The following is a 24,163-nucleotide window of genomic DNA, read 5'->3' as shown; positions in this document are numbered from 1 at the left end:
TTTTTGGGCTACAAATGCGTTCGAACCTCCACGCGGTGTAGCCTGGATTACGCCAATACGAACGCAGGACTACAAGGTACGTACATGGTCAGATCGAACAGATACTAATCTTTTGTTTTTTTAGGTACTTCGTTCGAAGAAAAGCAGCGTCAGCGTTTTTTCTTGTTTTTAGGCACTTTGATCGAGAGGAAAAGCGTCGATCGCGCGATCGAGCAGCGTCAGCGTTTTATCTCTTGTTTTTAGGTACTCTGTTCGAGGAAAAGCGTCGATTTCTCGATCGAACAACGTCAGCGCTTTTTTTCGATAGGCTGACGCGAGAAAATGATGGTCAGTGGAAAGGTATGGCGTATAGAAACACTGCGTGCTCTTTGGACGTTCGTTTTGTGATTGCATGCGCCTGCAAAACGATTTTTCAGCAGCCATTCGATCGTTTAGTGTAACGCACGCTATAAACGTTTTCGTTCGCCCTTCGTTCGCCGTTCGTCGATGTCGCCATCCAGTCGTTAGAGTCCTAACCGGCGTTTTCGTTCTTCTCGACGTGTCTTGCGAGCGTTTGGACAGCAAAAAAAGCTTCGTTTGTCAAAAACGAACGACTCGCGCGTTGCAGCACGCATCCTACTGACTTCCAGGACCGTTTAGGATCGGTCGCCGACCCACAAGCAACGCTATATCTTGCATCATTTTTTCACGAGACACAGGTAGATGCAAACCCGTATGCGTTTCTACGCATAAAATATTTAATTAATTGATGTATTTTCACGGGTGTCGGCAGTGTCAGATAGGACAGTGTAGAAAGAATTTGGTCTTCATCGTAAAATTCCAATTACACGTGCCAACAATTGCTTGTCAATGTGTACAACACAAAGAAGTGCGCTTCCCTTATGAAAAAGACTCAGAATTCAATTCACTCTGCAACGTCCAACCTCACCAATCTTTTTTGTTTAAAACTGTAGAAATACTTCAAGTGAGGATCATTACTAGACTCTGCTTCGTCTTTGGTCATCTCGTCAAACTAGACACAAAATTAATTAAACGATACAGACAACAGGTGAAGAATTTATCTTACATCTTCTCGATAATCTGGGTTGACTTTATCAGCTGATGCAATACACGTTTCAGGATCGTAGCGTCCAACGCTGACTTTGGTTGCAAACCTTTGACCAAGTTTATCAATGATGCTAGAAAAGTAGAAATGTAGCTATCGTGACACTGAATGGTGAGTATACACATGCCTTTTTTCCCACAAAGGAGTATCAGCATCAAAACGAGGATACATCTGGAGAAATAAAATACCTCTCTGTGTACAAAAAACGCACAAGTCATATGTACTTTCTTAGTCATCCTGGCGAAAGCCTAAATGAAATACATTCACTTGGGAGAAGAAATGTCTAAAAACATTATGACTCACTGCATAAACGGATGGCTTCCTGCACGGAAAGGTGAACGTGACTGAAACAAAGGGATTGAGCAACCAAACTAAAAAAAACGAAATAAATCTCATAAACTCAGTTAATAAACCAGCGTGCCTTTCAAAGCATAGGCAAAGCAGATCATCCGAAAGCAACGTACATTCAAATGATTCCGAAAGACCATTCCCCCAAACTAGAGAAACTCATCATCATTCGCCTTCTGTCGTTACAACAACGCTCGATCACCTGAACAAACGTGCATTTGCCCCCTTTCTTTAGATCCCAAAGAACTATTCCATGCAGGGTGCCTGTCTTGCAGCATCGAAAGATCGCCGCGCAGTTATAAAGCTTCGCGTAGGCCACAAAATCGCTCAAACTGCAAGAATAGATAGAACACAACAGTCACTACCACCATGTCACTCTTTATACCTGGGTGCGGCAATGCCGTGCTTTCCTAAAACATACAGCTGTTCGTAGGAGATCTAATTATAATTATACAAATGTAGCGCACGGGCGCGGGTGTCTAACATCCGCCGGCCCCACCTCGTCGAGATTCTTCGGTCGACAAAAGAAACAATACAGACGAACTCCCTTCTTTTCCACCGGATTCTTATATCCGCGACTGACGGCCCACGAGAGAAGAAGCGCCGAAAACGACTGAAACAGAGAATTATTACAAGCACAGAAGAAAAAAGAGTCCGAGAGATCACGTACGTCCCAGAAGACATAAATAAACATCAAAGCTGTTAGAGAGGCCACGGCAAGGGAGCCCGAAGTGAAAGTGATTGCCATCACTACCGCAGCCGCACTGAACAACATGCCAGATGACGCACACCTCCGGGTTTACTGACAGTGACGTGCCTACTGTAATTGTGTAATGCGGAAGAAGACGGACTCGTGCAGGCTGCCACGTACTAAAAATCACTTCCAAAATACTTTCAGAAACGAACGCAACAAAAGCGTTTGTCGGTCCGTAAAATGCAAAAGATAGATTTTGTCTAAAGGCACACAACAGAATTGAATATTCTATGCCTCCTCCTAAGAACTTTCTCACCATATCTCTACCTCCTAAGTTGAAGTAATACTTTAGGTGAGGATCCTTGCTAGACTTCACTTCTTTTTCAGTTGGCTCAACCTTATACACCATCAGGCTTTTTTTAGTCAAAATTGAAGCGATAGATTATTATTGCATACCCAATCTTCTCTGAAATTCGGACTAAGTCTGCTGAGAGATGCAATGCACGTTTCTGGATCGTACATACCAGAGTCGACATTGGTTGCAAGCATTTGACCACATTGATCAATGAGGCTAGACACGCAAAAACAATAATAATAAAGACAGAACCAATCCTATAAAGCTCCACCTTTTTCCCATGAAGGAATATCGGCATCAAAACGAGGATACATCTAAATAAAACAACGCTTGACAGCGTCGCGCTACTTATTGATTATTAATTAATAAAAGCACCCTTTCAGTCATCTTTATCAAAGTCTATGATAATTGATTATCTTTTTAAATTAGAGACAAAAAAGGGTTTTCTTACTGTATACGATGATGACGTTCTGCAGAGAAAAGTGAACACGAGAGGCACGAAGGGATTGAATAACCAAACTAATACCGTCAAAAAGTCAAAATACGTCGCATAAATCATACCAAAAACACCTTTGAAAACGTATGCAAAGCAGACAAGCTTGAAGTAACGCATTTGCAGAGAATGCCGAAAGATCATTCCCCCAAACTAGATCATAGCCGGACGTCAAAGCCAGTAGGATCCGATGGACTACTAGATTACTCGAATACAAGTGTACGCTCTATCTCCCTCCGTTGCATCACGGATTCTAGAATCCGTGAGCAGACGAAGCATCGATCCAAACCACTACTGTACCGGGAATTTTACCAGCGCGCGCGAGTGCGAAGAGGCTGGCGAGGCTGCAGTCCCAGACTCCCTGCTGGGGTTCGAGCCTACAGCAGATCTAGCCTCGCATGCCAGTTCCTTCTCCCTGATCTTGGGAGATCAGGGACTGGCTTGCGAGGCTACAGCAGATCTCTGCCTACAGTAGGTGTTTCGTTGTCGATCGAACGCGCATTCTAAACCTGCATCCTCAAAGGTTTGCTTGAGATGATTACCTTCTCACGTACAAAATAAGCCATGCTGGTAAACAAAAATACTGAATGAATACAGTTATGCCTGTATTGCACCGTACGGTACTGTCTGATTTGTTTCAGGGGGAACGTCAGTTAGAAGCGGATCTTTGTGCAACGATGAAAGATCCCTCAGTTGAACAGCTCTTCCACATTTGAACCGAACGCAGATCCACAGTTGTCTGACTGATATAAAGAATGGCTTTGAGAGAATCGTAAAGATGAGCGGATTGAAAATAGCAGCAAAAGAAAGAACAATTAAACAATAATAGTACCGTTTCTCCAGTGTGAGAGGTATATACGCAATCCAACATGCCAACGAGAAAAAAGCAATAACAATAAGCCGAACGCCTATTCCTCTGATAGATACTGCATCAACTGCCTGAGTTTGTCCTTGGAGTCTTCTTAGCATAACAGCATAGGAGACAGCTGCTAGGACTAAAAAGAAGAGAACAACCGAACCGATGACAACGTTTGGTTTGTACACGTGTTTTGCATGGAAGAATCCGGTCATTGGAAGACAACCTTCAGAGACAAAAGCAATCAAGTATTTATTTGATGAATTTGAGAGTTGTGGTTTTGAAAATGGGTACGTAGGGTTATTTTGCTGATACGCTATTCCCGCACCTGCGGCTAAGATCCACTCTACGACGAGAAAAATCGTTGCAATTTTGCGGGTGCACTGGGGCTGTCCTAGGCAGCAAAGGCCAAAGAGAGCAATTGTGTAGAATGCGGCTATGGTGACCGTTACTAATCCTGATAGAATTACACTCGTCACTTGAAGAGCCGCTGAAATGCCGCACAGTGTCGAGCTCACGTCTTTGCGCTTGAAAACGGCACAAGACCACGACGTAAGGAAGAGATAAACAGACATTTGGACGCCGAGGAGAAAGTCCGAAAGAGCTAGATTGATGACGAGTATTGACGGAATGGTCCATCGGTGCTCTTTTGAACGCGAAAATCGCCACAGCAGCACTAAGAAGTTTCCCACAAGAATTAGAGCCGTGAAAACGAACCAAAAGTGGTCGAACTTCTTTGTCCCGTTGATCGGAGGATACTTAAAGACCATAGCATATCCAGTCTCGTTAGATTGGTTTAGTTGGCACAGAAAGTACGGTTCCTTTGCCATTGTACGCCCCCGCAACGTATGAATGGACCCGTATCCGGAGTGTCGTTGCCGCAAGACACCCAAAGGCGGGTTGAACTCTTAGCTAGAGAAAAAATAATTTGCAACACAGACTGTCAACTGACAAATCAATAAATCAAGAAACACTATCTATTGTAAACTTATGAATCCTTGTTTTTTCTCATAAGGCGCGAAATAACTTTATAAAGCGCACCGCTACCGAGTCTCTTAAACTCCTCTTGACAGTAGACACTTTCCAAGTCAGGAAATATAATGTCCAAGCAGCTATCGAGTAATTCTTTAAAACCGTACTTGTCAGCAACATCCATGTAGCTCAGAATCACTCTTGAGTCTTGTTGGGCACTTGCTACCAAGTGCTGTGAGCAGGGCAATTTTAGGCTTTCCACAAGATAACGATCGGACAACAGTAACAAATCTAGAAGAAAGGGCCGGCACTTTCTCATGTCAATGCGGCCCGTGACAAGAAAACTAATCAGAGCATAGAAAGAATCATACGTGGCCTCTTCAATAGGAATTACTTCCATGCCCACAGTCGTGGACTCCTTGAACCCAGACTCAAACATAGTCTTGAAATACTTGCTGCGAATGCAGAGACTAGTCTTGGAAACTCGAATGCGTTTTCCTTCAACCAGAAACGTAACTTGATCCGTGGGGAGTATGTCGTCGCTATCAATCAGTTTGGCAAGGTCATCAGCCAAACAAGCCATGTCGTCGTGCACAGGTGATGGCGTTACTCTGACAGCTCGCACAGCAGTTGGCTCTGTAAAGTAAAGCAGGCCTGATTGAGGGTCAAAGAACAGACATTGTGCAGTGTCAACATCCCTAAAAAACAAACATTGATAAAACGTGTAATAACAAAAACAAACAGTGGTACGGCTACCTCAATATAGTCTTTAATCCATTTGAATTCCACTTGCATATTTTTTCTTTTTTAGTTGCATAAAAGTAGAGATTTTTAAAATCATCTGAAGCAACTGAAGAACAAGGCACTGAACAAATGGTGGACAAGCAGTCATTCCCAATTTTTTGCAAACCCTTCAACTCATCAGCAACAAAAACGCTTTTGCCCTTCTGTCTCAAAGCCACTTGATGAACTGAATCAAGTGAACTGGCTATTGAGACAAACGGTTTGGTGCACTCTCCTTTGTTGTTGAATTTCGCTTGATAGAGTGTTGAAGAAGTAGATGCTACCAAGATTGTCGACTTTCCCCTTGACGTCGCGGCCACGCTAGTAATTGTGCTTTTAATAGCATCAGTTCCTGGTAACGTTGAAACGACTCCCTTGCAAACCTAAGCAAACAAAACGAAAATCAAATTGGACAATGTTATTAGAAGTACACGCACACGCAGGGAGCCACTTTCATCTATATACATGTATATGGCCTCGCGAGACTACCGGTAAGTTACATCCCTATTGTCGTCATCGTCATCAACGACACGGTTTCATTCAAAACTTGATTACATACTTCTAGCCGTAAACGAGCATACAGTACATGTACATGTACCATACCTACCTTTCTCACACGCTGATCGTCGGCAACGTAAAGGCAACGGCCGAGTGTAGCCAATCCTGACGGACACGTAAACGAGGCCGAATCTAACGGGCCGTCTTCACCCTCGTCCGACTCCAACTCTGACTCTTCGCCCTCGTCTGACTCCAACTCGGATTCGTCGGACTCGGATTCGTCGGACTCGGATTCGTCGGACTCGGATTCGTCTTCGCTCTCCTCGAATAATTTTGCTCCTGCGTAAAGCGAAACCCTCTTCGAAGTCAAATCTGTAGTGGTTTGAGAGTCGTGCATGCGTAGTCGAGAGGAGGTCACAAGACCGGAGAGAATATATATCTTGCTGTACTAAATAAACACTGTGCTCCGAGAACCAAGCTCCCAGAGAAGACTACGACATAACAGAATTCCCCAACGCCACTCCTAACCTTCGCCCGGCTACAAAGTGGTGGAGAATCCGGGTAGCTGGATAAACGGGGCGCGACGCTCGGCGACGTCGGCTGACTGGATCGAACGTCACTAAATTTGGCTGGTTCCGAAAGTGACGCCGATCACCCGGGCAGTTAGTCGGCGCCCGTCGACGCCGTTTGTCTCCGTCCGGCTACCCGCGGTTTCGGTTATTCGAACAAGGGCCGTTGCAAGGGGGAGTGGCCGAACAGTGGTCACCTGGTGTCGCACGGACGGAGCGTGCGATCGAGCCGAACATGCCACCGAAGAAGAAGCAGGCAATCGCGACGCCTCAAGTGGAAGCGGAACAGCAACAGCAGGCTATTACGCCCAAATCGCGGTCCCAACGACGACGCGAACGTCAACGACGACGTCAAGCGCAGCTGGCGCCCCGAGTGCTATTCGAAAAGCCGGCGCCTAACCCGAAATCGTCGCCGGACGAATCGTCGAGCGACGAGGAAGAAATCGAAAGCCCGCGCGAGCGAGACGTGAGGCGTAGACGCGCCGCGCCGAGACGAACCGGCCACGCAAGGACGTTGGACAAATTCTACGGCCACGACTACGACGAACTCCGCAACTGGTTATACCAGGTGGAGGCAGTGGCAGACGCGGACGGATGGTCGCGCCGCGAGCGGCTACAGAACGCTCGCGTCGTGCTCAGCGGTCGAGCAAGGAGCGAGGTTGTCGCCTTTGAGCGGCAACTACAAAGGCGCGATAAAAGGGTGACGTGGGAAGCTCTCACCGCTTTCCTCAAGAGAAAGTTTGGCCCTGCAGACCCGCAAGTCTACTACACGGAGAAACTGATCGAATGTCGCCAAGGACTACGCGAGGACGTGGAGACGTTCACGACACGATTTCGAAACCTCGTATTCGAACTCTTAGAAGTGGATCCCGCTGCGCTGTCGGAACCGATGCAAGTGCAACACTTCGTCAACGGACTGCGCCCTGAATATCGCGACGAGTTAGTGCGAGATCGCCCGCGCGACCTCGAAGAAGCGGAAGAGTTAGCGCGAACAGGGGAGAGGATCTGGCGACTCCGCTCGAAGACGAATAGCGAGTGCCTCGCTATCGAAACGCGAACGAGCGACGCACTGAGGCGACACGAGTCGAAAACCAGCAAGCGCGACGCGTCACCGAGGAGAAAATCGCTTACAGACGTACTCTCGACGCTAGCGGAAAAGCAGACCGAACTCATCGAGGTGATAAAGGGGCAACACAAAGAGATGATGGACAAAATGGAGCAGAACACGCGCTTGCTTACGCAAGTAAAGAAGTCGTCTGGACCGCGCTGCGACCATTGCAAAATGCGTGGCCATACGAAGGATCAATGTTTCAAACTCCACCCTCCGAATCGAGATAAGTCCACAACGGGAAGGCAGACGGAACAGGCGAAAGTGAATGCCGTGACCGCAGGAAATCGACCCGCGAAAACGCCCACGGGTGTCACGGTCGGCGGCGTAGAGCCCAGTCGAATCCTGTTCGACTCTGGAGCTGAAGTGTCTACGCTATCGTCACAGTTCGTCGAGGACATCGGAGGAGTGACTCTTAACAACGAATTTCCAATTCTCACCGTAGCGAACGGAGGCAGCATGAAAGCGCGAGGGACGGTTATCCTACCAGTCGAAATCGGCGATCTCACCTTCGACTGTCGATTTGTCGTGTCAGACGAATTGGCCCTGCCAGTCATCTTTGGCCAGGATTTCCTGCACGACAGCGGCGCCTCTATGGAATTTCGAGAAGGAACGATTACGGTTCGGAGGGAGGACGACGAACAGCGAGTGCGACTGATGAGCCTGATGTCTGAAGCAGACGGCGTCATAGATATGCCATTCGACGGTGCTCATCGCGTGTGCGCGATCACGACGGCGTTTGTCCCATCCGAAATTGAAAACCTCTCCGACGTCAATTACGAAGTATTTCATTTACAAACGCAGCAAGTGCTTATGACGCACGAGCGGCGAATCATTTATTATCCTCCATTGGAGAAAAATTGTTTCACGAAGAAGCTAGCCCTCACCTGCAGCGCTCACCACGCCCATGACGATGGGTGCATACTCATGTACCCTGGGGAGCGTCGTCACATGACGACTGAGCTGGAAGCGTTTCCGCTCCGTCGAACGTCATCGTGCCCGAAGTTGGGAATGTGGCGGCCCCAGGAAGACGGTGTGCAGAGGCTGACAGAGGAGGAGATTCGACCTACAGAGCGAGAGTCGCGCGACGGCGTAGACCCCCACTGGCCAGGGGATATTCGCACTGATGGCACTGAATTTTCTGCTACTTCAACGTACCCTACCGGCTCGACGGGATTTGCAGGACAACCGGCTTTCCCCTCGACGAGTGGCAACGGAGCACCGCCTTCACGATCAAGACGGGCCACTGCCGGACAACCTCCGACACGTTTCGCCGACCAGGATTGGTAGGTCATAACTTTTTGTTTGTTTTGTTCAAGGTCTTGTTCTTTCTTGTGATTGTAACATGCACGACGTTAGTGTTGTTTTGTTTTACTCCCGGTAGTCGTCCCGTGAGGACACGTGCTCTGTTAAGAGGGGGAGCCGTTGTAGTGGTTTGAGAGTCGTGCATGCGTAGTCGAGAGGAGGTCACAAGACCGGAGAGAATATATATCTTGCTGTACTAAATAAACACTGTGCTCCGAGAACCAAGCTCCCAGAGAAGACTACGACATAACAGAATTCCCCAACGCCACTCCTAACCTTCGCCCGGCTACAAAATCGACTCTCCAGATGCATTTATTATCAGAATCGGCAACAAGAATGGCGTCTTCGTGCTCGAACTTCGCAATTCCGCGTAGTTCCCCAAATCGGCGATCTTTCGCTAGAGCAGTCAGTACAATAGTTTTCCACCCCTTAGACCGTGAATTGACGTACCCACAACGATCTCCGTCGCCGTCGCCGTCGCCATGTGCTTACGTTATCCGGGATGGTGCATGAGACTCCCGTAAGGACCTCCTAAATTTACTTTTTCAATGCGTAAAAGGTGCTCAGAAAAGAGAACCGTTCATGCAAGTCATAGACTATGTAGGCGTGCTGCTGTTCACTTGATAATTAATTAATTAATTAATTAATTAATTAATGTCTCATACTGGAACTTCTGAGTGAATACCCAGGAAAATAAATGTGAACCAACAAACAAAGGAAAGAAGTCCAATAATAAATAATAAGACGTGTGCCCATGCCTTTGAGTGAAGCAGCTGGAAGCCGCTGTGCGGAAGACTTTCACTAGCATGGTGAAATAAACAACCGATAGAAGAAGAACCCTAATGTTATTAAATTTCATTTTCCAAAATAAAGGTTTCAACTCAGTTTTGAAGTAATCTAAACGTGGATATTTAGCATAACCAGTCATATACATTTTTTCTGACCTCTTCATAAATGGTCCATGATATAGACGCCGTCGCCGTTCGTCTCACAATCCGCGGCAACAAGCCTTTATAAAACGCTAATAAGCCTTCTCTGCTAATAATAATATAAATAGTTTGAAATGAAGTAAGTCTGTGACTGGTTTCTGTTTGAAGTCTGGTCTTCAAAACATCAGCTGGATGAGTAACAATGGACGCTAGTATACCAGATACTAGTCCACTTGAAAAGTTCACAAGACTAGGCAAACTATCTGTATCTGAAAATCTGAGATGAAGTATTTTGCAATAATAATAATAATGACTTACTAGATTTAATAGCCGTTTTAATTCTATTATAAAACATTAAATATAAAGCAGAAAAGGGAACGTCTCTCACCATCGTTGGACCCAAGCCAGCATATAAGCCTATAACAATATGAATAACTATTGCACTCTCTTGATATGTTTTTACCTGGCAATCCCTCTGCCTTTATGACCAACTTTATTCCACCAGGAACACTCTTATAACGAAATTTACCACTCTGAAAAATCGAACAGACTGAGACACTTCTTCTCGAGCCTTGATTTTTACAAACCTCTAGTCTAGTTTTTAGAACAGTAAATGGATGCAGAATGAGACAAGCACAAGTACGAGCCGATGCACCCATCACAAGAGACTGATATAAACTGGGACGATGCAAACTAAAGTAACAAATAAAAATCTTTCTCACGTACACACACAAAAAAAAGATCAACGAATACCTCAAACTATTCTGCAGAAAGTTCAAAGCGCAGAAATATATTCCAATACCAGGAACAACTCGATAGAGCGACTACAAACAAGCATTGTGTAAAAATCATACTGAGCTAAGAAACGGAGATACCGGAACAAGGCCTTTCCACAAAGCGAGTGGATTCTCGTGACGTAGAATGCTGACAATGACGCCTCTCATGCCCGATTTTGGCCTAGAGCACAGAGCAGTTTAGGTCCTAACGTATCATAAGTAAACTTTTACAGTGCTTCATCTCGTGAGATGAGCTGCAGTCGCGTTTTTACGACGTCGAGCGGCTGCAGAAGTACGGCGGAACACAATCCGCTGACAGAGCCCCCCATAAAAGAGATTGCCAACGAATTCTGCTAAAGATAAATTGTACTAGTCTAATTCGTGCATACAATCGATTCACTTGGCTTCTGCTCATCGTTTTCGACGTCGGAGAATTCCCGACTGGTCACCTGATGGTGTGAATCACGTGTCGCCTACTATGGATTCGAAGCTCGCCAGCGCTTTCGTTCTCGTTTTTGCTTTTTGCGCCACGTCTTGCGTCTGCACCGACGTCACCGGTGATCACATCAACGTCTGGATTGTCGCTCACACGCACGACGACACTGGATGGCAAGAAAAACGGAACAAAAAGATAACGCGCGCTAATCGTGACAACTGAACGTTTACAGGCTCGAAACGGTCGATCAGTACTACATAGAACAAGTCCAATGGATCTTGAGCACATCGGTAAGAAAGGCCATTAGAATCACGTGGTCCGATGTGATAATTGGGCATTTTTAGACCCAAGCTCTCCTAAACAATCCCGAAAGGAAGTTTACGTAAGAAATTCATTCAAAAACGGAAGTTCTTGTAGAAGATAATCATGTCTAGATACGTAGAAATGGCATTCTTTGCTCGTTGGTGGGAAGACTTGGACGTAAGAATTCAAATTAGTTAAAAAAACCGTAGAATCAAATTAGAGGAAATTTTAGAATAAAACGCGAGCCGATGTTCTGAAAGTGATAGAGAACGGTCAGCTTCAATTGAATCTCGCCGGATGGTAATTAATTAATCAATCAATAATTGCCATTGTATCCCCCCTCGTCTTTGTTTATTCTCAGGTGCATGAATGACGAAGGATCGACTACCTATTCGGCCGATATCGATCAGATGACCGTGGGAGCGTTGTTTGCGAAGCAAGATCTCAACACCAGACCTTTGGTAATAACAACTCTCTGAGACGGAGAGAATATCTTAATCCTATGTTGCTTTTAGGTTGGCTGGCATGTTGATCCGTTTGGGCATTCGGCTGTGACGCCTTCGCTTTGGGCGGACATTGGCTTCAATGCGTTCGGTATAAATAGAATTGACTACAGAATCAAAGACGCGCGGAAGGCAAACAAGGTTGACGCTTGAGAAGAAGTCGACGTCTTTTATAATCACATCAATATTGTATTAGAGTTTGGAATTCGTGTGGAGAGGTTCAAAGAGTTTGGGTCCAGAACGCGACATGTGGATTCACATAATGGACAGCCGTAGGAAGCAAAAATCCACACGTGCACTTAAATTGAAGTGCCTTGTCTGCGTTAAGATTACTGCAGTCCTGCCGAGTGTGCTTACGACTCGAGTCTCTTTATTCAAGACAATCCGGACTTGCCCACGTTCAAAGTACGTCCAGCAGCGTGTTGCGCTGTTCTAATGGGCCACATGGGCCACATCTCTATTGCAGATGGATGTCATTCAGCAAGGGGAAGCTTTTGTTGCGATGGCTAGACAGAGGTGAGATTTAGCGTTTTTTTTTTGTATTTCTATCAATCTGCTCTGGTTCCATTTAGACTGACTTGGTATCGCCATAATCATCTATTGATTCCGTTTGGCTGTGATTTTGCTCATCAAGTACGCTTGTTGGTTTTGCGTTTGAACAACACAACTAGACTTGTTCTCGTCTCGCAGAATGCCGATAGAAGTTTTTCTCAAATGGACGAGCTGATTCGCTACGTCAACAGCAACAGCTCCTTCAACGCAACGGTCAAATACGGCACGCTCAATGATTACGCCATGGTAACCAAAATCACGTCAGTAAATTAAATTAATTGTTTTTTTGAGGCCGTCAATGCTCTGAACTTGACTTGGGAAGTGTACGAAGGCGATTTCTTTCCTTATGCGACCGAACCGGAGCAATTCTGGACTGGCTACTATACGAGTCGACCTCAACTCAAAGGAGACGCTCGATCAAATGCCGCCTTTCTGCAGGTGGCAGAAACCCTCTATTCGCTGGCTTCTCGAGTGATGAACTTTGATAAAACGGTACATTAGAGACGTCTTTATTGATTTATTAAAACCGGCATTCTGCTTAGAGTGCCTATGAAAGTATCGATGATTTGAGAAAGGCTGTTGCCGTTGTCCAACATCACGATGCAATAACCGGTAAACGAAATTAATTTTCTCAGCAATTAGTTTTGAAAGAAACATAATAGGAACGGAGAAGGAAGTCGTTGTCCGCGACTACGAGCTAATGCTTCGCGAGGGAAACGCGAGCAGCGGCATGGTCATCGCAGATTTTCTAGGCAAAATGATCAGCGCGGAGAAACCGCCCAAGCTGTCGATGGTCAAACTCAAAACTAATTATTTATTAATTATGAGAATTTTTATCCTACTTTCTCTTACAGAACGAATCCGTATTGGCTACGTTGAAGCCTGGTCAGAGCGTTCCCGTCGTCGTTTATAATTCGTTGGGTTGGACGAGAGAGAACTACGTGGCTATTCCAGTTAATAGGTTAGAAGGGAACGTTTCCTTAGCAACGAATACGTTCAACGTCGCTCGTAGAACCGATTTAACCGTGACTGACGAGTCAGGAAAGGCTGTGCCGTCTGACGTCATCAAGGGCAATAATAAGACATACAGCGCGAGACTGTACTTTCTTGCTACTGTTCCTCCACTTGGGTTCACGACCTATTTTATTCAGGCGACACCTTCTGATAACGCGGTACGGTAGAACTGAAGAAAATGCCACACTTGACGGTATTTTTAAATAGGCGAAAACGTTTCGACATTCTCTTGGAGATACAATGATAGAAAATCAATTTTATAAGGTAAAATTTGTATAGCCAATCAATATTTTATAATTTTCAATCTGTTTAAACCTTTTCGTTCATTTTCTTCCTCTCCAGGTGACGGTGTCCGGCGATTCGGGTCGATTCACTTCCATCTTCGACAAGTCCAACGGGAAATCGCTTCAAGTCAACCAGGATCTATTCCAATACGAAAGCGCGGCGCAAAACAACGAGCAGGCGAGCGGAGCCTACATATTCAGACCGGCACAGGTACAGAGAAGTCTATATAAGAAAAAGACGCAATTCTTCAATAGCCTAACCTCCTGCGCAGGATAATAGAACCGTGGTCGGTGACAGTAAACATTCCGCCACGTTATCGTCCACAATCCCCTTCTTCACCATGCGAAACTTCTCGACCTCTCCCATCGTTCTAGCAACGGCATACGGACAGGATTACGTTGATACGTTCGCGGTCGTCACGAGCAACGTCGGTCAGAAGGACTTCTCTACGCAGGCGTATCGAGTCGATCAAAAGGAGTGGACCCAGGGTCACTTTGCCATCAACTATTGGGCGTTCGATCCGAAGAGTCTTCCCGCGGGAGTCCAAGCGGCGTCGATCGAAGTCGGAGCGTCGCCGTCGGCTATGTGTAAAACGATGCCGCTGAAGTTTCCCAATGTAAGGACAAGAGCGATGGATGGGGGCTCTTGATGATGTAGTTCGTAGCCTTTCTCCGGTCGACCCACTCTGCTGGCTACTGTGAGAAAATCCGAGAAGTCTAACGAGTCGTACATTGCCACTGCAAACGATGTCAACGGGCAAGGCGCTACGTTTAATATTTGCAGGTAGGACTACTGCACCACTCATAAGTATTATAAGTAGGAGTTTGTGTATGTGTTCTGTGTGAACGTCGTTATGTCAATCTACTTCTCCTATTTTCTTTTATCGCTAGAGCTGATGGGAAGAGTTGGACGGAGAAAATCTCTCTCGATTGGCTTGCTATTGACTCGTCTCAGGATCTCGGCAAGCCTGGTATCGTTCACGGCACGTTTCCTATACAAACGGGCTCCAACAACACCAAAGTTCTGTAAGAATATGATTTGAAAACGGTTTTGCAAGGGGTTGACGAGTCTCTTCGATTTTAGTCGCACGAACGTCACACTTGGGGCCGCGTATCCGTTTTATGCTCCGTCAATCGTTGCTCTCGTTACGAGTGGATCAAGGGTAGGGCACATCGTCGTACAGTCGAAATTATTTTCGATATTCTCCATTTTCTAAGGCCTATACCGTGACAGTTACTCAGAAATACGACAAGAGTTCTCAGTTTTCCGTCAACTTGTGCAACGTTGATGTCCTTCCTTGGAACGAGTCATTGACTGTCAGAATATAGATAGTCTATGCCCCTTTTTTTTAATGTAGCTTCTTCTGTTTTGTCCTAGATTGATTATCTCGTCTTTCCAAGAGCGACTGTGGAGTATCCAGTGACACCGGGGCCCGTCAAAGTCGAAGTTTCCACGGGAAAATACGTTTCCGAAATCAGACAGGTAGAAAAGTTGCCTGGACTGCTTTATACGGTTCTGTATATTATTTTGGGGGGTCCAGACGTATAGGGACAATTACGTTCAGATGATACGACTTTACGGTGGAATGGCGTCGGATGGAGGATCGTCGCCCGACATGCAATACATTGAGCACGAGTTTCTCGTTGGTCCTTTAGATATGGGACGCGAATTGGTGACGAGGTGAGCCAGGATTATATACATGTAGATGTTAAAAGAAAATACTTTTCCTTCAGATATATGACGAATCTGAACACGGCGAACACGTGGTATGCCGATGATAATGGACTCGAGATGCAGACGAGACATTACAATCAAGGAGAAACTGAAAGAGTAGCAGGTAGGTTCAACAAAAACGAATCTTCATATATGTATTAATATTTGTTTTTTCACTAAGGCAACTATTACCCGATGGTTGCATTTGCTTACATCCAGGACATGACGTCCGATGAACGGATGACCCTATTGGGCGAGAGAGCGCACGGATGCACGAGCAACGTTAACGGCATGTTAGAAGTCATGCTGCACAGGCACGTGCTATATGTAGACGCAAACGAAAAAGAGCCAGTGCGTTTTTCTCTTCTATAGGCGATGTCTGAAAGATGATGGTCTTGGTGCCGGCGAAGCTCTGAACGAAGACATTCGCGTCGATCCCAAGTCAGTTTGGCAGAATCGAATTCGTTAAAGAAACGATTACCTTTTATGGTCATTCAGATTGTGGATTATATTTTCCGATAAGCAGAAGTCGTCTTTTCTTCAGCACCATCTCAGCATGCAGCAGCAGGTAAAATACGAATTAATTGCATGTGTCTGTGTAGCAACGCTTTTTTGTTCATAGTTTCCTTTGCAACCCGTTTTTGGTCAGCCGGGCGATCCTCATGCGTGGAACTCTAGCGCGTTTAGGACCAGTTTTACTGGACTAGCCAATCCTCTGCCTCCCAATGTTCATCTGCTCTCTCTTCGTCCTTACAACGCGTCAAGCAAGTAAGCTGGAAATCAGATACTAAAGTTAAAGCCCTTTGTAATACCCCGTGTTCTCTAGTTCTACAATTCTTCGACTTGAGCATTTATTTGAAGTTGACGAAAGCGACGAATATTCTAAGCCGGTTCAGGTCACGCTTTCTAAGCTCTTCGCTCCAGGCTTCTCGTTCAGTGATCCTGTGGAAATGGCCCTGACGGCAACTGCAACTAAAGAAGAGTATGTGCTGTACTGCAGTATTAGCAAAATTTGCTTCGATGTATGCACACCATTGTAGAGCCAACAAGGAGCAACTTCGTTGGAAAACCGCAGATTCTTATTCTCGCCAGTAAGATCAGCTAGATGCAGCAGAGTGTCTTTTCTAAGTACATATTCGTGATACAGTATCAATTGAAAAAGTCGTAAAACATGCATTCTAATGGCACCCCTTTCTCTGTAGGGCGTTTGAATCGCTGGAAGATGACGGAGATACAATTACGTTGCGGCCGAGGGAAATCCGCACTTTCCTAGTTGACTAATCGTCACTAAGGTACACTGCGTATTTATACTGCTTCCGCCTCACGTTGTGTGGTTGTGTCTGTTACTGTGTGTTGTGTTGTACGTACAATTGAGAAGCAAGCAGTAAATTCTCTGAAGCTATTGTCAATTTTTAATAAGTTGTTACGTCACGGCGAAGTGTACAAGTCGTTCGACCATGCCGCTGAACTAAATGCGCTCTCTGCAAGCGAAGCTCTATCCTCGATCAAGCGACCTAAAACGGTTTGGAGGAAAATCTTATTCTGGCATGTTCTAGCTAAACTGTCTTAGGGCGAGGCTCCGAGTCAGACGTTTACGAAACGATACGAAACTCAAGAAAATTTTCGTCGCGGTGAGTCGGGAGCGAAATCCGTGCCTGTAGCGATAGGATTCAACTGCGTTGCGAGCATTTCTCCCGGAACGACTACATCTTTGAATTGAACCATTTCTAAAATTTGGATGTACAGAACTGTGTACAGAGTGTACGTAGAAACTGCCTTTGTCCAGCGTTAGCGTACTCATTGCCGATCACGTGCGGCTGCTACTCTTTGGAAGTTCTAGCTCTTGTTCACGAATCAGGCATGCAGATTTTTGTCAACGTCGCACAGTCGACACGAACTCTAGTAGTCAATGTCGACAGTTTTGACACTGTGGATGTTTTGAAACTACGTGTGAAAGAGAAAATAGGTCTAGATAGCGACAACTTGACGTTGGACCTAATTTTACTGTACGGTGGATGTCATTTGCGTGGAAAGCAAGCCCTTTGGGAGTACGGTATTTCAAACGGTTCAACTATTGAGTGCAGAACTTCCGTCCTTTCTGAAAATGAAAAACGTATTGGCGGTTGGTACACTAGCAGTGTGGTAATAATAGGCCGTTACATTTTTTCTAGATTCAACTGGAATTCTAATGCCAACAGGCAGACTCTATTTTTACGGGGACCAGGAGGAAAAGACTGTAGCATCCCTCAAACGTCTAATAGAAAAGGAGGAGGGTTACGGCTTTTTAGAGCAGTCTTTAGTTCTTGGCAAAGCAAATATAAGTAACAGAGAATTGCTTTCTACTGTGCTGAAAAGAAGCAAAGCAAGCGGCTTACCTTTGACTCTGATGTTACCTGGTAAGGTTACTGATAAACTAATTTTAATTGATTATAACGCGTGTAATCTCATTCGAAGGTATGATTCGGATTTTTGTCAAATCGTCCAAAGAAAGCTTTTTCGCCACTGTTTATACGCATGATACTATTAAAGAAGTTAAACTTAAACTAATGGCACGGAAAGGCTACGATTCTCATCGTCAACATTTGGCATTTCGTGACAGGGAACTAAACGATTCCGAAAGTGTGAAGTCCTGCAATATTATCAGGGATTCAACAGTATTGTTAATTTTAGGGTTAGGATAAATCCTGTCCCTATGCCCATACATAAGGTTTGATTGTTTTATAGAGCTAATAAAGGGAACATAGACGGAACGGCTACAGACATTGCAATTCAGCGGTAAACTTAATTGTTCCGTCTCATTCTGATTGGAGCCAAGTAGCAACTGGACTCATAATTATTTTGCTTTGTTACCTCCGAACAAGGTTGAAGAATCTGTGTCAAACCCTTGAAAGCGAAAACAAAACGCTGAAGGGAAGACTTAACCAACTCGAAGCTCAAAAGTAAAAGAAGCATTCCAGCTGCACGACTGCTCAAATCGATAGGTGTTGTCTGAATCAGTATACGCATGACTGCACTTGCCGAGACTCGGGAAACCGAAAGGAGAAGAGCAATTTATGAACTTGAAGAATATAAGGCCCAAAAGTACAGTACTGTAGTGAATAATATTTAAAAGTAGACTAACATCTTTTTGTTTGTTTAGAAGTCAGCTGCAAGAACGTTGTCGAAGCCTTGAAGAGGAAAGAACAGCAGCGATGCGTGAAGTCGAGGACTATAAATCCCAGAAGTGAGAGATTACTGACGGTCGATATTACGAATGGCGTTGCTTTGTGCGTTTGCTTAGACTACAATTGACTGAACGCTGTGAAAATCTTGAGACGCAGAATAGAAAAAGATTGGATGAAATTGAAGCTCAAAGGTATAAAACGCTTTACCAAGTAGATTACTCGTAGTATTGTGTAAAGTTGTTGGCAATAGACTTGAATTAGTTAGAAGTGAAGGAGAACTTGAAGACAAACGGTAAATTAAACTCAATTATTGAATTATCTAGTCGAATTTTTCTGTTAGAGTTGAGCTAAGAGGTCTTAGAGCGTCTCTCGCCGAGTCTCAGCGCCGCCTTGACGAATACATTGACGTGTTAACCATTGACAAGGACCAGGTTAGCTTGACCCAACAAAAGCTTGGATCTGGCGCATATGCAGGTGACTTATACTCTAACATGTATCTGCTGTTCCAAAGAGAGCTTTCTATCAGATGTAGTCGTTGGTCACTGGCACGGTATGAAAGTGGCCGTCAAGAAATTCCATGAACTGATAACAACACCGTATCTAATACCAATGTTTCAGCGCGAAGTTCGCATTGCAAGTCGACTCCATCACCCCAATATCATTCGGGTGTGCGGAGCGATAATGAGCGAAGGCCATCCACTTCAAATCGTCTCGGAATTGCTTCAAGGATCGGTCAGCGAATTAATCATCGCCGCACGAGCTTCAGGCTCTCGCTATTTGACGACTTACGAGCAGCTGTCAATCGCTATTGAGATAACGTCAGCGATTGCCTACCTTCACCAGCTGATGCCTCGTCCCTATGTGCACGGCGACATTCGGCCGACAAATGTGCTAGTGACGAGAGACATGAAAGTGAAAGTAGGCGATCTGGGCGCTACTCATTTTTTGGAGTCTAGATCAGTGGGCCCCGTCAGTGCTAACTATCTTGCTCCTGAGCGATTTGAGCCAATTTCAGCTCACAGCTCGTTGCCTAGCGACGTCTATAGTTTAGGCGTTTCTTTGATTGAAATCCTTATTGGAGTAAGTCCTATTCGAGATGAGAGAAATAGGCAGCTGGGGCAGGTGGCTAATCAACGTCGATTGTATCTGCTATGCTCACGAATGATCGCGGATGAGAGAAACGTGAAGAATCGACCCACGAGCAGTGAGTGCTTGGAGGAGCTGAGAACGGAAATGGATGATTGTCTTGAGAGCGGAAAGGAACCATTGAAAAGGTTGGTTATGGGAAAGTTCGACAGTCGAAATAATCGTCACTGGGTTACGTTGTCAGATTCATTTTACCTGTAAAGAACTTCATTTTTTGTATGTACAGTAGCTATCCGTCTTTTACAGATCTTCCGGTTGGCTCTTTATGTAACTTTGGCTTGGCATTGAAACCCCTATTACTATGCAAATCTCACCGTAAAGTCTTAAACTTTTTAGCTCTTTAGGACATGGAACGATACAGCGTTTGAAACAAATTTTTTAGGCGTCGCCGGTGGTCAACGGTGATCACGAGACTATAGACCATGCACCCCACAAACATCTTTACAACAGCTCCTCGTCGGCCTTCGACCTCTAGCCCACGAAGTCATTCTTCCAATGGCACAAATGCGCCGATTTCAACGTCACCCAGCCACTACGACATCCTATGCACTGGGTCGGAGACTGTCTTCATAAACAAGGCTGAAAACTTGACAGAAAGTCGCATGGTTTACGTCTGGCTGATTTGCACGGCACTTATCATCTTGGGAAACGTGATCGTTATCGTCTGGCGTTGTACTCGTCGCAGGGAAAGCAGAAACGGCATTCCTTCAATACTCATAATCAATTTGGCACTAACCGACCTTCTGCTCGGCATTGATATGCTACTTCACTATCTCTTCATAAGGCTATCTTGTACACTATTGCCGCTTCCACGCACTGACTCCGAGCTGTCAAGGACGTTGGCTGTCATTTGCAATCTTGTTGGAGCGTTTCAGGAAATGAGCATGACTCTGTCAGGAATGATAACAGCAACGATTGCCTTTTATTATACTGCAGCAACATTTGGTTTGTGTTGTCATTGTCACTGCTCACGCAAAATCATCGTCATCTTTCTGGCCATGGAGTGGATTGTTGCTATTACTGTTGGAGTCCTTGTTCGATTTCCATTTTCAGATTTTATTGGGAGAAGTTTTCAAAACCAGGTTTTAAGTCCTTTGTGGTGCACAATGGCTTATGATTTTCTTCTTCCGTTTTCTGTCAAACACGTTGTATCGAAGATTTCACTCTTTCTTTGCTGGATTATATCTGTCGTCATTTTGATACTGCTGGTGTTTGCCGCCTTAGCGTACATCTGCATTTTAGCAAAGTTCTGTAGAGCCCCTGCAAGCTCACAGGCTGTCACAGTCAAAGGCTTGGGCATTAGGCTTATCATAATTGCCTTTCTTACTTTGGTTTGTTGGTCAGCTTTTGCTTTACTCATGATTATTAATAACGACACAGCTTACACTGCCTTGGTGGTGCTTTCAGTTGGAGCAATTTCAAATCCCTTGGTGTTTACAATATTTTCAAAGCCATTTTGCCTTTCTGTAAAAAGACTGCTAGCTTTAACTCTGTTTAAGTGGGGACGCAGCTCTGATTTGATACAAGACGTTTTGTCTGAAGACGAAAAAGCTCCACTTCTCACAGCAGTCGCAGGTGACAATGTGAGCGACGACATTGATGAAGACTTTAGATCATCTCTCAGCAGCCAGAACTCAAACTAGTTTTTATGTTTACATCTTTTGGTACTTTTCAGTTCATCAGTTTGTACAATAAAGACTCTTTATTGGCAGTAAAGTTTTATTTTGAACTCGTGCACTAGAAATTTTCTATCCAACTGATTGTCTGTATCAAAATTCTTTTCGTCATACTCACGGCTTTCGCTAAGTGAAAATATTTTATTGCTTTAGTTTCTGTCAAACAATCTCTGTAGAAAACGCGAATACGTATGTTACTCGAATTTTGTTTCAGTAAATTTATTGTGTTGAAAGAGAAATTCCACATGCGTCTAAAAATGAACTCATGCAGTGTACTACAAAAAATTCTATTTAGCCGAGAAAGCTACATTTTTTGAGTTGTTACGTCACTTACAGTGCGCTAGTAGATCGATCATGCCGCTGAAATGCGCTCTTTGCGAGCGAAACGCTACCCTCAAGCGACCTAAAACGGTTCGGAGGGACGTCTAATGCTGATGAGTTGTAGGCAAACTGTCCTAGGGCGAGGCTCTGTGCAAGGAATGCTTTTTCGTCGCTTTCGAGTCAGAAGTTCACGATACGATACGAAAAGAAATCAATTTTCGTCGCGGTGAGTCGGTTGCCGTTGCCGCATCAGGAGGAAAAGGTAAACGAACGAAAGCAACGTGGAGGAGTTTCTCATCGAATTATTGAAGATTCGACGGTTTTGGCTTACATAATGAAACTTTTGAACGAGAGACACGACTACGGATTAAACCTTATGCTACTGTCGATCGATGAAGGAATAACGGGATACAGAGACGATTCACTCGAAGTACAGTAGTGGAAATACCAAACAAATAAATTAATTAATAAAACATAATCTTTGACATTGATCAGACGGTGAAGCGAAATGAAGTTCAGTATGGTTTGCCTCTCAGAGTTGTCTCATATAAGGTTTTCTTTTTTCAGAGGTTCTGTGATATGTTAGTGGAGTTGGGTGTTTTTGATTAATTAATTTAATATGAGTGCACGCGTGGGCCTATTTTCTCTTTCTTTTTGTTGGAATTTTTTTTCGCGGAGTTAGAAATAATTTTGTGTCTTGTAGGAGCTCTACGGTTGGACTATGGATGAAATTGTTCAGCAAATTGGCTTGAAGAATAACTGTAAGGCACTTGATTAATAATACGCCTGTTTATTTATTGGTGCGTTTGCCCAAGGCACTTTTTGCGGAGTGTTTAGAAGGCAGGCTTTAGATAGAGGAGCAGCTATGGAAAAAGTAGATCGAATTGTGACTGGTGTGTGAATCACCGTGTTAATATCTCTATTGATTTATTTAATAAACTAGGTCACAACGCTGACGACATAGCAGAAACGGTGCTGATGAATAGTAAGGAGAAGCTCTCTGTTATATAGAGTTTTTGGGGGTATCAATTTATTATTAGTTTTGCGTGGGGACATTGCCAGGTTGCAAAGATGTACAGCCATAACGACGTCTGTAAGTACTGTAACAATAATGTCACAATGATGGGTAGTGGTTGATCTGAATACTGAAGTGGGTACCTGTACTATAGTATAGTGTGTCTGAACATTCTAGGAAATCAATCAGCTAATAACACTTATTTATTGTCTGCAGGGCGGTGACGGCGGCATACCTCGATCCAAACCCTTCAAATACACGTACGAGAAAGAAATTGTTATGTGAGTAATTGCAGTAAAGTTTGATGTAAATCAATTAATGTTTTCAGGTATGCGTACTTTAAGAAGCTAGACTACTTTTCAACCGAGTGCATTTATTCGCCCAACGCCTATAGGTAGCTCAAAAACGGAGTAGTACTGCAATCATTTGTTATGAGCCTCTTCTTATCTTAGAGGACATGCCCGCACTTTTCTGAAAGACTTGGAATCAATTCGTTCTACAGCCATAATAGGTGAGAAACAGAACCGTGACACCTTGTGTCTTGGCTACGTGTTCTCTTTGCTCTAGATATAATTCATTCGGGTGAACGTCTCTCTTTTCGAGAAACAGTCAAATTTCCGAAGCTAGGTGTGCATTCTTTATAAGTAATTAAATAATAGCATAATTGTTTTCCGATATATAAGGTACGTGTTCACAATGTGGATACATTTCAAGCCAACCACTCTGCAAAGCGTGCATTCTACTGGAAGGCCTAAACAAAGGATTACCGAGGTGACGGTCGTGGCCATGCGAAATTTTTAAATATAGAGCGAGTGTAGGTTGGCTGTTGGCAAGACACACACAGCCAAGGTCGTTGTAACCTATCGCACAACGTGGAGGTTTTGATGAGATTTCTATATGCTGTATTGTCTTTTAGCGCTCTCAACTTTTTGATGGGAAGGGAAAAGAAAAAGACAAGTGTGACGCCGAAAAACCTGACAAGGTGAAGTCATCACTAGACTTTTAATATTTTCAAGAAACGCTCCTAAGAGAAGTCTACAAAGGTTAATAGATAACGGCCATGGTAACATATACGTTTGCAGTTGAAAGTTTTTCTACCTTTTCTGACTCCATTGAAGAATTCTTTCTAATGTAGCGTCACCCGACTTCTTATGTCAGTGACCGGCATACCGAATGCTACCTAGCTTCTGTTTCAGAGTACAAAAACCCGGGAGCCACTTAAGAGCGAAACCGAAAGAAGGATA

The 24,163-nt window shown here is 44.5% G+C and overlaps 8 protein-coding genes across 12 annotated transcripts; 3 read left to right on the top strand and 5 right to left on the bottom strand.

Annotated features, from left to right (window-relative positions):
- Positions 1-736: 736 nt before the first annotated feature.
- LOC136184027 (uncharacterized) lies at positions 737-2,245 on the bottom strand. Its single transcript, XM_065970847.1, has 11 exons — positions 2,124-2,245; positions 1,953-2,066; positions 1,839-1,891; positions 1,656-1,785; positions 1,527-1,602; positions 1,409-1,476; positions 1,330-1,353; positions 1,233-1,276; positions 1,067-1,178; positions 929-1,012; positions 737-878 (listed from the first exon to the last, which is right to left on the bottom strand). Exons 1-11 carry the CDS (start codon positions 2,226-2,228, stop codon positions 807-809), a joined length of 882 nt encoding a protein of 293 aa, XP_065826919.1. The 5' UTR covers positions 2,229-2,245; the 3' UTR covers positions 737-806.
- A 66-nt stretch (positions 2,246-2,311) lies between these two features.
- Positions 2,312-3,282, bottom strand: LOC136184028 (uncharacterized). Its single transcript, XM_065970848.1, has 8 exons — positions 3,203-3,282; positions 3,073-3,148; positions 2,954-3,021; positions 2,878-2,901; positions 2,774-2,816; positions 2,604-2,718; positions 2,464-2,544; positions 2,312-2,407 (listed from the first exon to the last, which is right to left on the bottom strand). The coding sequence occupies exons 1-7, from the start codon at positions 3,272-3,274 to the stop codon at positions 2,520-2,522; spliced, it is 423 nt and encodes a 140-aa protein (XP_065826920.1). The 5' UTR covers positions 3,275-3,282; the 3' UTR covers positions 2,312-2,407; positions 2,464-2,519.
- Positions 3,283-3,592: 310 nt separating this feature from the next.
- LOC136199980 (rhodopsin-like) lies at positions 3,593-4,681 on the bottom strand. Its single transcript, XM_065990300.1, has 2 exons — positions 4,180-4,681; positions 3,593-3,738 (listed from the first exon to the last, which is right to left on the bottom strand). The coding sequence occupies exons 1-2, from the start codon at positions 4,679-4,681 to the stop codon at positions 3,593-3,595; spliced, it is 648 nt and encodes a 215-aa protein (XP_065846372.1).
- Positions 4,682-4,746: 65 nt separating this feature from the next.
- LOC136200303 (uncharacterized) lies at positions 4,747-7,018 on the bottom strand. Its single transcript, XM_065990681.1, has 3 exons — positions 6,214-7,018; positions 5,580-5,989; positions 4,747-5,521 (listed from the first exon to the last, which is right to left on the bottom strand). The coding sequence occupies exons 1-3, from the start codon at positions 6,499-6,501 to the stop codon at positions 4,840-4,842; spliced, it is 1,380 nt and encodes a 459-aa protein (XP_065846753.1). The 5' UTR covers positions 6,502-7,018; the 3' UTR covers positions 4,747-4,839.
- Positions 7,019-9,751: 2,733 nt separating this feature from the next.
- Positions 9,752-11,397, bottom strand: LOC136200207 (mitochondrial glycine transporter-like). 3 transcript variants are annotated; one of them, XM_065990556.1, is made up of 9 exons: positions 11,192-11,397; positions 11,023-11,144; positions 10,891-10,972; positions 10,769-10,839; positions 10,603-10,708; positions 10,479-10,548; positions 10,334-10,432; positions 10,031-10,284; positions 9,752-9,983 (listed from the first exon to the last, which is right to left on the bottom strand). In XM_065990556.1, exons 1-9 carry the CDS (start codon positions 11,204-11,206, stop codon positions 9,963-9,965), a joined length of 840 nt encoding a protein of 279 aa, XP_065846628.1. In that variant the 5' UTR covers positions 11,207-11,397; the 3' UTR covers positions 9,752-9,962. The 3 variants fall into 3 exon arrangements, with proteins under 3 accessions (XP_065846628.1, XP_065846629.1, XP_065846630.1); XM_065990557.1 differs by having other exon boundaries at positions 11,023-11,141; XM_065990558.1 differs by lacking the exon at positions 9,752-9,983 and having other exon boundaries at positions 10,231-10,284; positions 10,334-10,356; positions 10,404-10,432.
- On the top strand, positions 11,255-17,006 carry LOC136200205 (lysosomal alpha-mannosidase-like). The gene is made up of 34 exons (XM_065990552.1): positions 11,255-11,400; positions 11,460-11,517; positions 11,572-11,609; positions 11,662-11,707; positions 11,763-11,830; positions 11,892-11,991; positions 12,046-12,174; positions 12,230-12,305; positions 12,362-12,438; positions 12,500-12,549; positions 12,606-12,666; positions 12,724-12,831; positions 12,877-13,077; positions 13,128-13,197; positions 13,248-13,378; positions 13,440-13,546; positions 13,598-13,757; positions 13,807-13,863; positions 13,942-14,094; positions 14,156-14,500; positions 14,549-14,667; positions 14,775-14,909; positions 14,968-15,046; positions 15,102-15,200; positions 15,262-15,366; positions 15,425-15,564; positions 15,618-15,721; positions 15,779-15,911; positions 15,970-16,038; positions 16,096-16,165; positions 16,220-16,365; positions 16,424-16,579; positions 16,638-16,688; positions 16,800-17,006. Exons 1-34 carry the CDS (start codon positions 11,270-11,272, stop codon positions 16,876-16,878), a joined length of 3,651 nt encoding a protein of 1,216 aa, XP_065846624.1. The 5' UTR covers positions 11,255-11,269; the 3' UTR covers positions 16,879-17,006.
- A 264-nt stretch (positions 17,007-17,270) lies between these two features.
- LOC136200206 (uncharacterized) lies at positions 17,271-21,636 on the top strand. Of its 2 annotated transcripts, none has more exons than XM_065990554.1 (11): positions 17,271-17,710; positions 17,769-17,993; positions 18,052-18,268; positions 18,322-18,372; positions 18,459-18,536; positions 18,595-18,678; positions 18,737-18,820; positions 18,878-18,952; positions 19,012-19,053; positions 19,102-19,235; positions 19,288-21,636. In XM_065990554.1, the coding sequence occupies exons 1-11, from the start codon at positions 17,458-17,460 to the stop codon at positions 20,106-20,108; spliced, it is 2,064 nt and encodes a 687-aa protein (XP_065846626.1). In that variant the 5' UTR covers positions 17,271-17,457; the 3' UTR covers positions 20,109-21,636. The 2 variants fall into 2 exon arrangements, with proteins under 2 accessions (XP_065846626.1, XP_065846625.1); XM_065990553.1 differs by having other exon boundaries at positions 17,271-17,719.
- A 286-nt stretch (positions 21,637-21,922) lies between these two features.
- LOC136183407 (cytoplasmic tRNA 2-thiolation protein 1-like) lies at positions 21,923-24,053 on the top strand. Of its 2 annotated transcripts, none has more exons than XM_065970026.1 (15): positions 21,923-21,994; positions 22,043-22,166; positions 22,216-22,334; positions 22,400-22,456; positions 22,608-22,665; positions 22,720-22,797; positions 22,848-22,889; positions 22,945-22,997; positions 23,136-23,200; positions 23,248-23,313; positions 23,372-23,430; positions 23,487-23,546; positions 23,603-23,690; positions 23,738-23,768; positions 23,836-24,053. In XM_065970026.1, the coding sequence occupies exons 1-15, from the start codon at positions 21,938-21,940 to the stop codon at positions 23,923-23,925; spliced, it is 1,047 nt and encodes a 348-aa protein (XP_065826098.1). In that variant the 5' UTR covers positions 21,923-21,937; the 3' UTR covers positions 23,926-24,053. The 2 variants fall into 2 exon arrangements, with proteins under 2 accessions (XP_065826098.1, XP_065826097.1); XM_065970025.1 differs by having other exon boundaries at positions 23,738-23,771.
- The last annotated feature ends 110 nt before the right edge of the window (positions 24,054-24,163 follow it).

This window comes from Oscarella lobularis, chromosome 2, assembly GCF_947507565.1.
Source record: "Oscarella lobularis chromosome 2, ooOscLobu1.1, whole genome shotgun sequence".
NCBI lineage: Eukaryota > Metazoa > Porifera > Homoscleromorpha > Homosclerophorida > Oscarellidae > Oscarella > Oscarella lobularis.
This window is presented reverse-complemented; position numbering and strand designations above follow the sequence as displayed.

What these genes read in the sequence shown, in the direction of transcription:
- LOC136184027 (XM_065970847.1), bottom strand. Translation starts at nt 2,228, where the DNA reads ATGTTGTTCAGTGCGGCTGCGGTAGTGATGGCAATCACTTTCACTTCG. An exon ending in GACCGAAGAATCTCGACGAG is followed by an intron (nt 1,892 to 1,952) that starts GTGGGGCCGGCG and finishes AATTATAATTAG; the next exon opens with ATCTCCTACGAACAGCTGTA. An exon ending in GCAAATGCACGTTTGTTCAG is followed by an intron (nt 1,603 to 1,655) that starts GTGATCGAGCGT and finishes GAGTTTCTCTAG; the next exon opens with TTTGGGGGAATGGTCTTTCG.
- LOC136184028 (XM_065970848.1), bottom strand. Translation starts at nt 3,274, where the DNA reads ATGCTTCGTCTGCTCACGGATTCTAGAATCCGTGATGCAACGGAGGGA. An exon ending in CTTTGCATACGTTTTCAAAG is followed by an intron (nt 3,022 to 3,072) that starts GTGTTTTTGGTA and finishes TGACGGTATTAG; the next exon opens with TTTGGTTATTCAATCCCTTC. An exon ending in TATTCCTTCATGGGAAAAAG is followed by an intron (nt 2,719 to 2,773) that starts GTGGAGCTTTAT and finishes TTGCGTGTCTAG; the next exon opens with CCTCATTGATCAATGTGGTC.
- LOC136199980 (XM_065990300.1), bottom strand. Translation starts at nt 4,681, where the DNA reads ATGGCAAAGGAACCGTACTTTCTGTGCCAACTAAACCAATCTAACGAG. An exon ending in AGAGTGGATCTTAGCCGCAG is followed by an intron (nt 3,739 to 4,179) that starts GTGCGGGAATAG and finishes TCTTTATATCAG; the next exon opens with TCAGACAACTGTGGATCTGC.
- LOC136200303 (XM_065990681.1), bottom strand. Translation starts at nt 6,501, where the DNA reads ATGCACGACTCTCAAACCACTACAGATTTGACTTCGAAGAGGGTTTCG. An exon ending in ACGATCAGCGTGTGAGAAAG is followed by an intron (nt 5,990 to 6,213) that starts GTAGGTATGGTA and finishes TTGTTTGCTTAG; the next exon opens with GTTTGCAAGGGAGTCGTTTC. An exon ending in GGATTAAAGACTATATTGAG is followed by an intron (nt 5,522 to 5,579) that starts GTAGCCGTACCA and finishes TTTGTTTTTTAG; the next exon opens with GGATGTTGACACTGCACAAT.
- LOC136200207 (XM_065990556.1), bottom strand. An exon ending in TGTGGAAAGGCCTTGTTCCG is followed by an intron (nt 10,840 to 10,890) that starts GTATCTCCGTTT and finishes GCTTGTTTGTAG; the next exon opens with TCGCTCTATCGAGTTGTTCC. An exon ending in TTCTAAAAACTAGACTAGAG is followed by an intron (nt 10,549 to 10,602) that starts GTTTGTAAAAAT and finishes TCGATTTTTCAG; the next exon opens with AGTGGTAAATTTCGTTATAA.
- LOC136200205 (XM_065990552.1), top strand. Translation starts at nt 11,270, where the DNA reads ATGGATTCGAAGCTCGCCAGCGCTTTCGTTCTCGTTTTTGCTTTTTGC. An exon ending in ACGCGCGGAAGGCAAACAAG is followed by an intron (nt 12,175 to 12,229) that starts GTTGACGCTTGA and finishes ATATTGTATTAG; the next exon opens with AGTTTGGAATTCGTGTGGAG. An exon ending in CGACACCTTCTGATAACGCG is followed by an intron (nt 13,758 to 13,806) that starts GTACGGTAGAAC and finishes ATTTTTAAATAG; the next exon opens with GCGAAAACGTTTCGACATTC.
- LOC136200206 (XM_065990553.1), top strand. Translation starts at nt 17,458, where the DNA reads ATGCAGATTTTTGTCAACGTCGCACAGTCGACACGAACTCTAGTAGTC. An exon ending in ACAGTATTGTTAATTTTAGG is followed by an intron (nt 18,269 to 18,321) that starts GTTAGGATAAAT and finishes ATTGTTTTATAG; the next exon opens with AGCTAATAAAGGGAACATAG. An exon ending in GATGAAATTGAAGCTCAAAG is followed by an intron (nt 18,953 to 19,011) that starts GTATAAAACGCT and finishes TGTTGGCAATAG; the next exon opens with ACTTGAATTAGTTAGAAGTG.
- LOC136183407 (XM_065970025.1), top strand. Translation starts at nt 21,938, where the DNA reads ATGCCGCTGAAATGCGCTCTTTGCGAGCGAAACGCTACCCTCAAGCGA. An exon ending in AGAAACGGTGCTGATGAATA is followed by an intron (nt 22,890 to 22,944) that starts GTAAGGAGAAGC and finishes ATTTATTATTAG; the next exon opens with TTTTGCGTGGGGACATTGCC. An exon ending in TCGTTCTACAGCCATAATAG is followed by an intron (nt 23,431 to 23,486) that starts GTGAGAAACAGA and finishes TCTTTGCTCTAG; the next exon opens with ATATAATTCATTCGGGTGAA.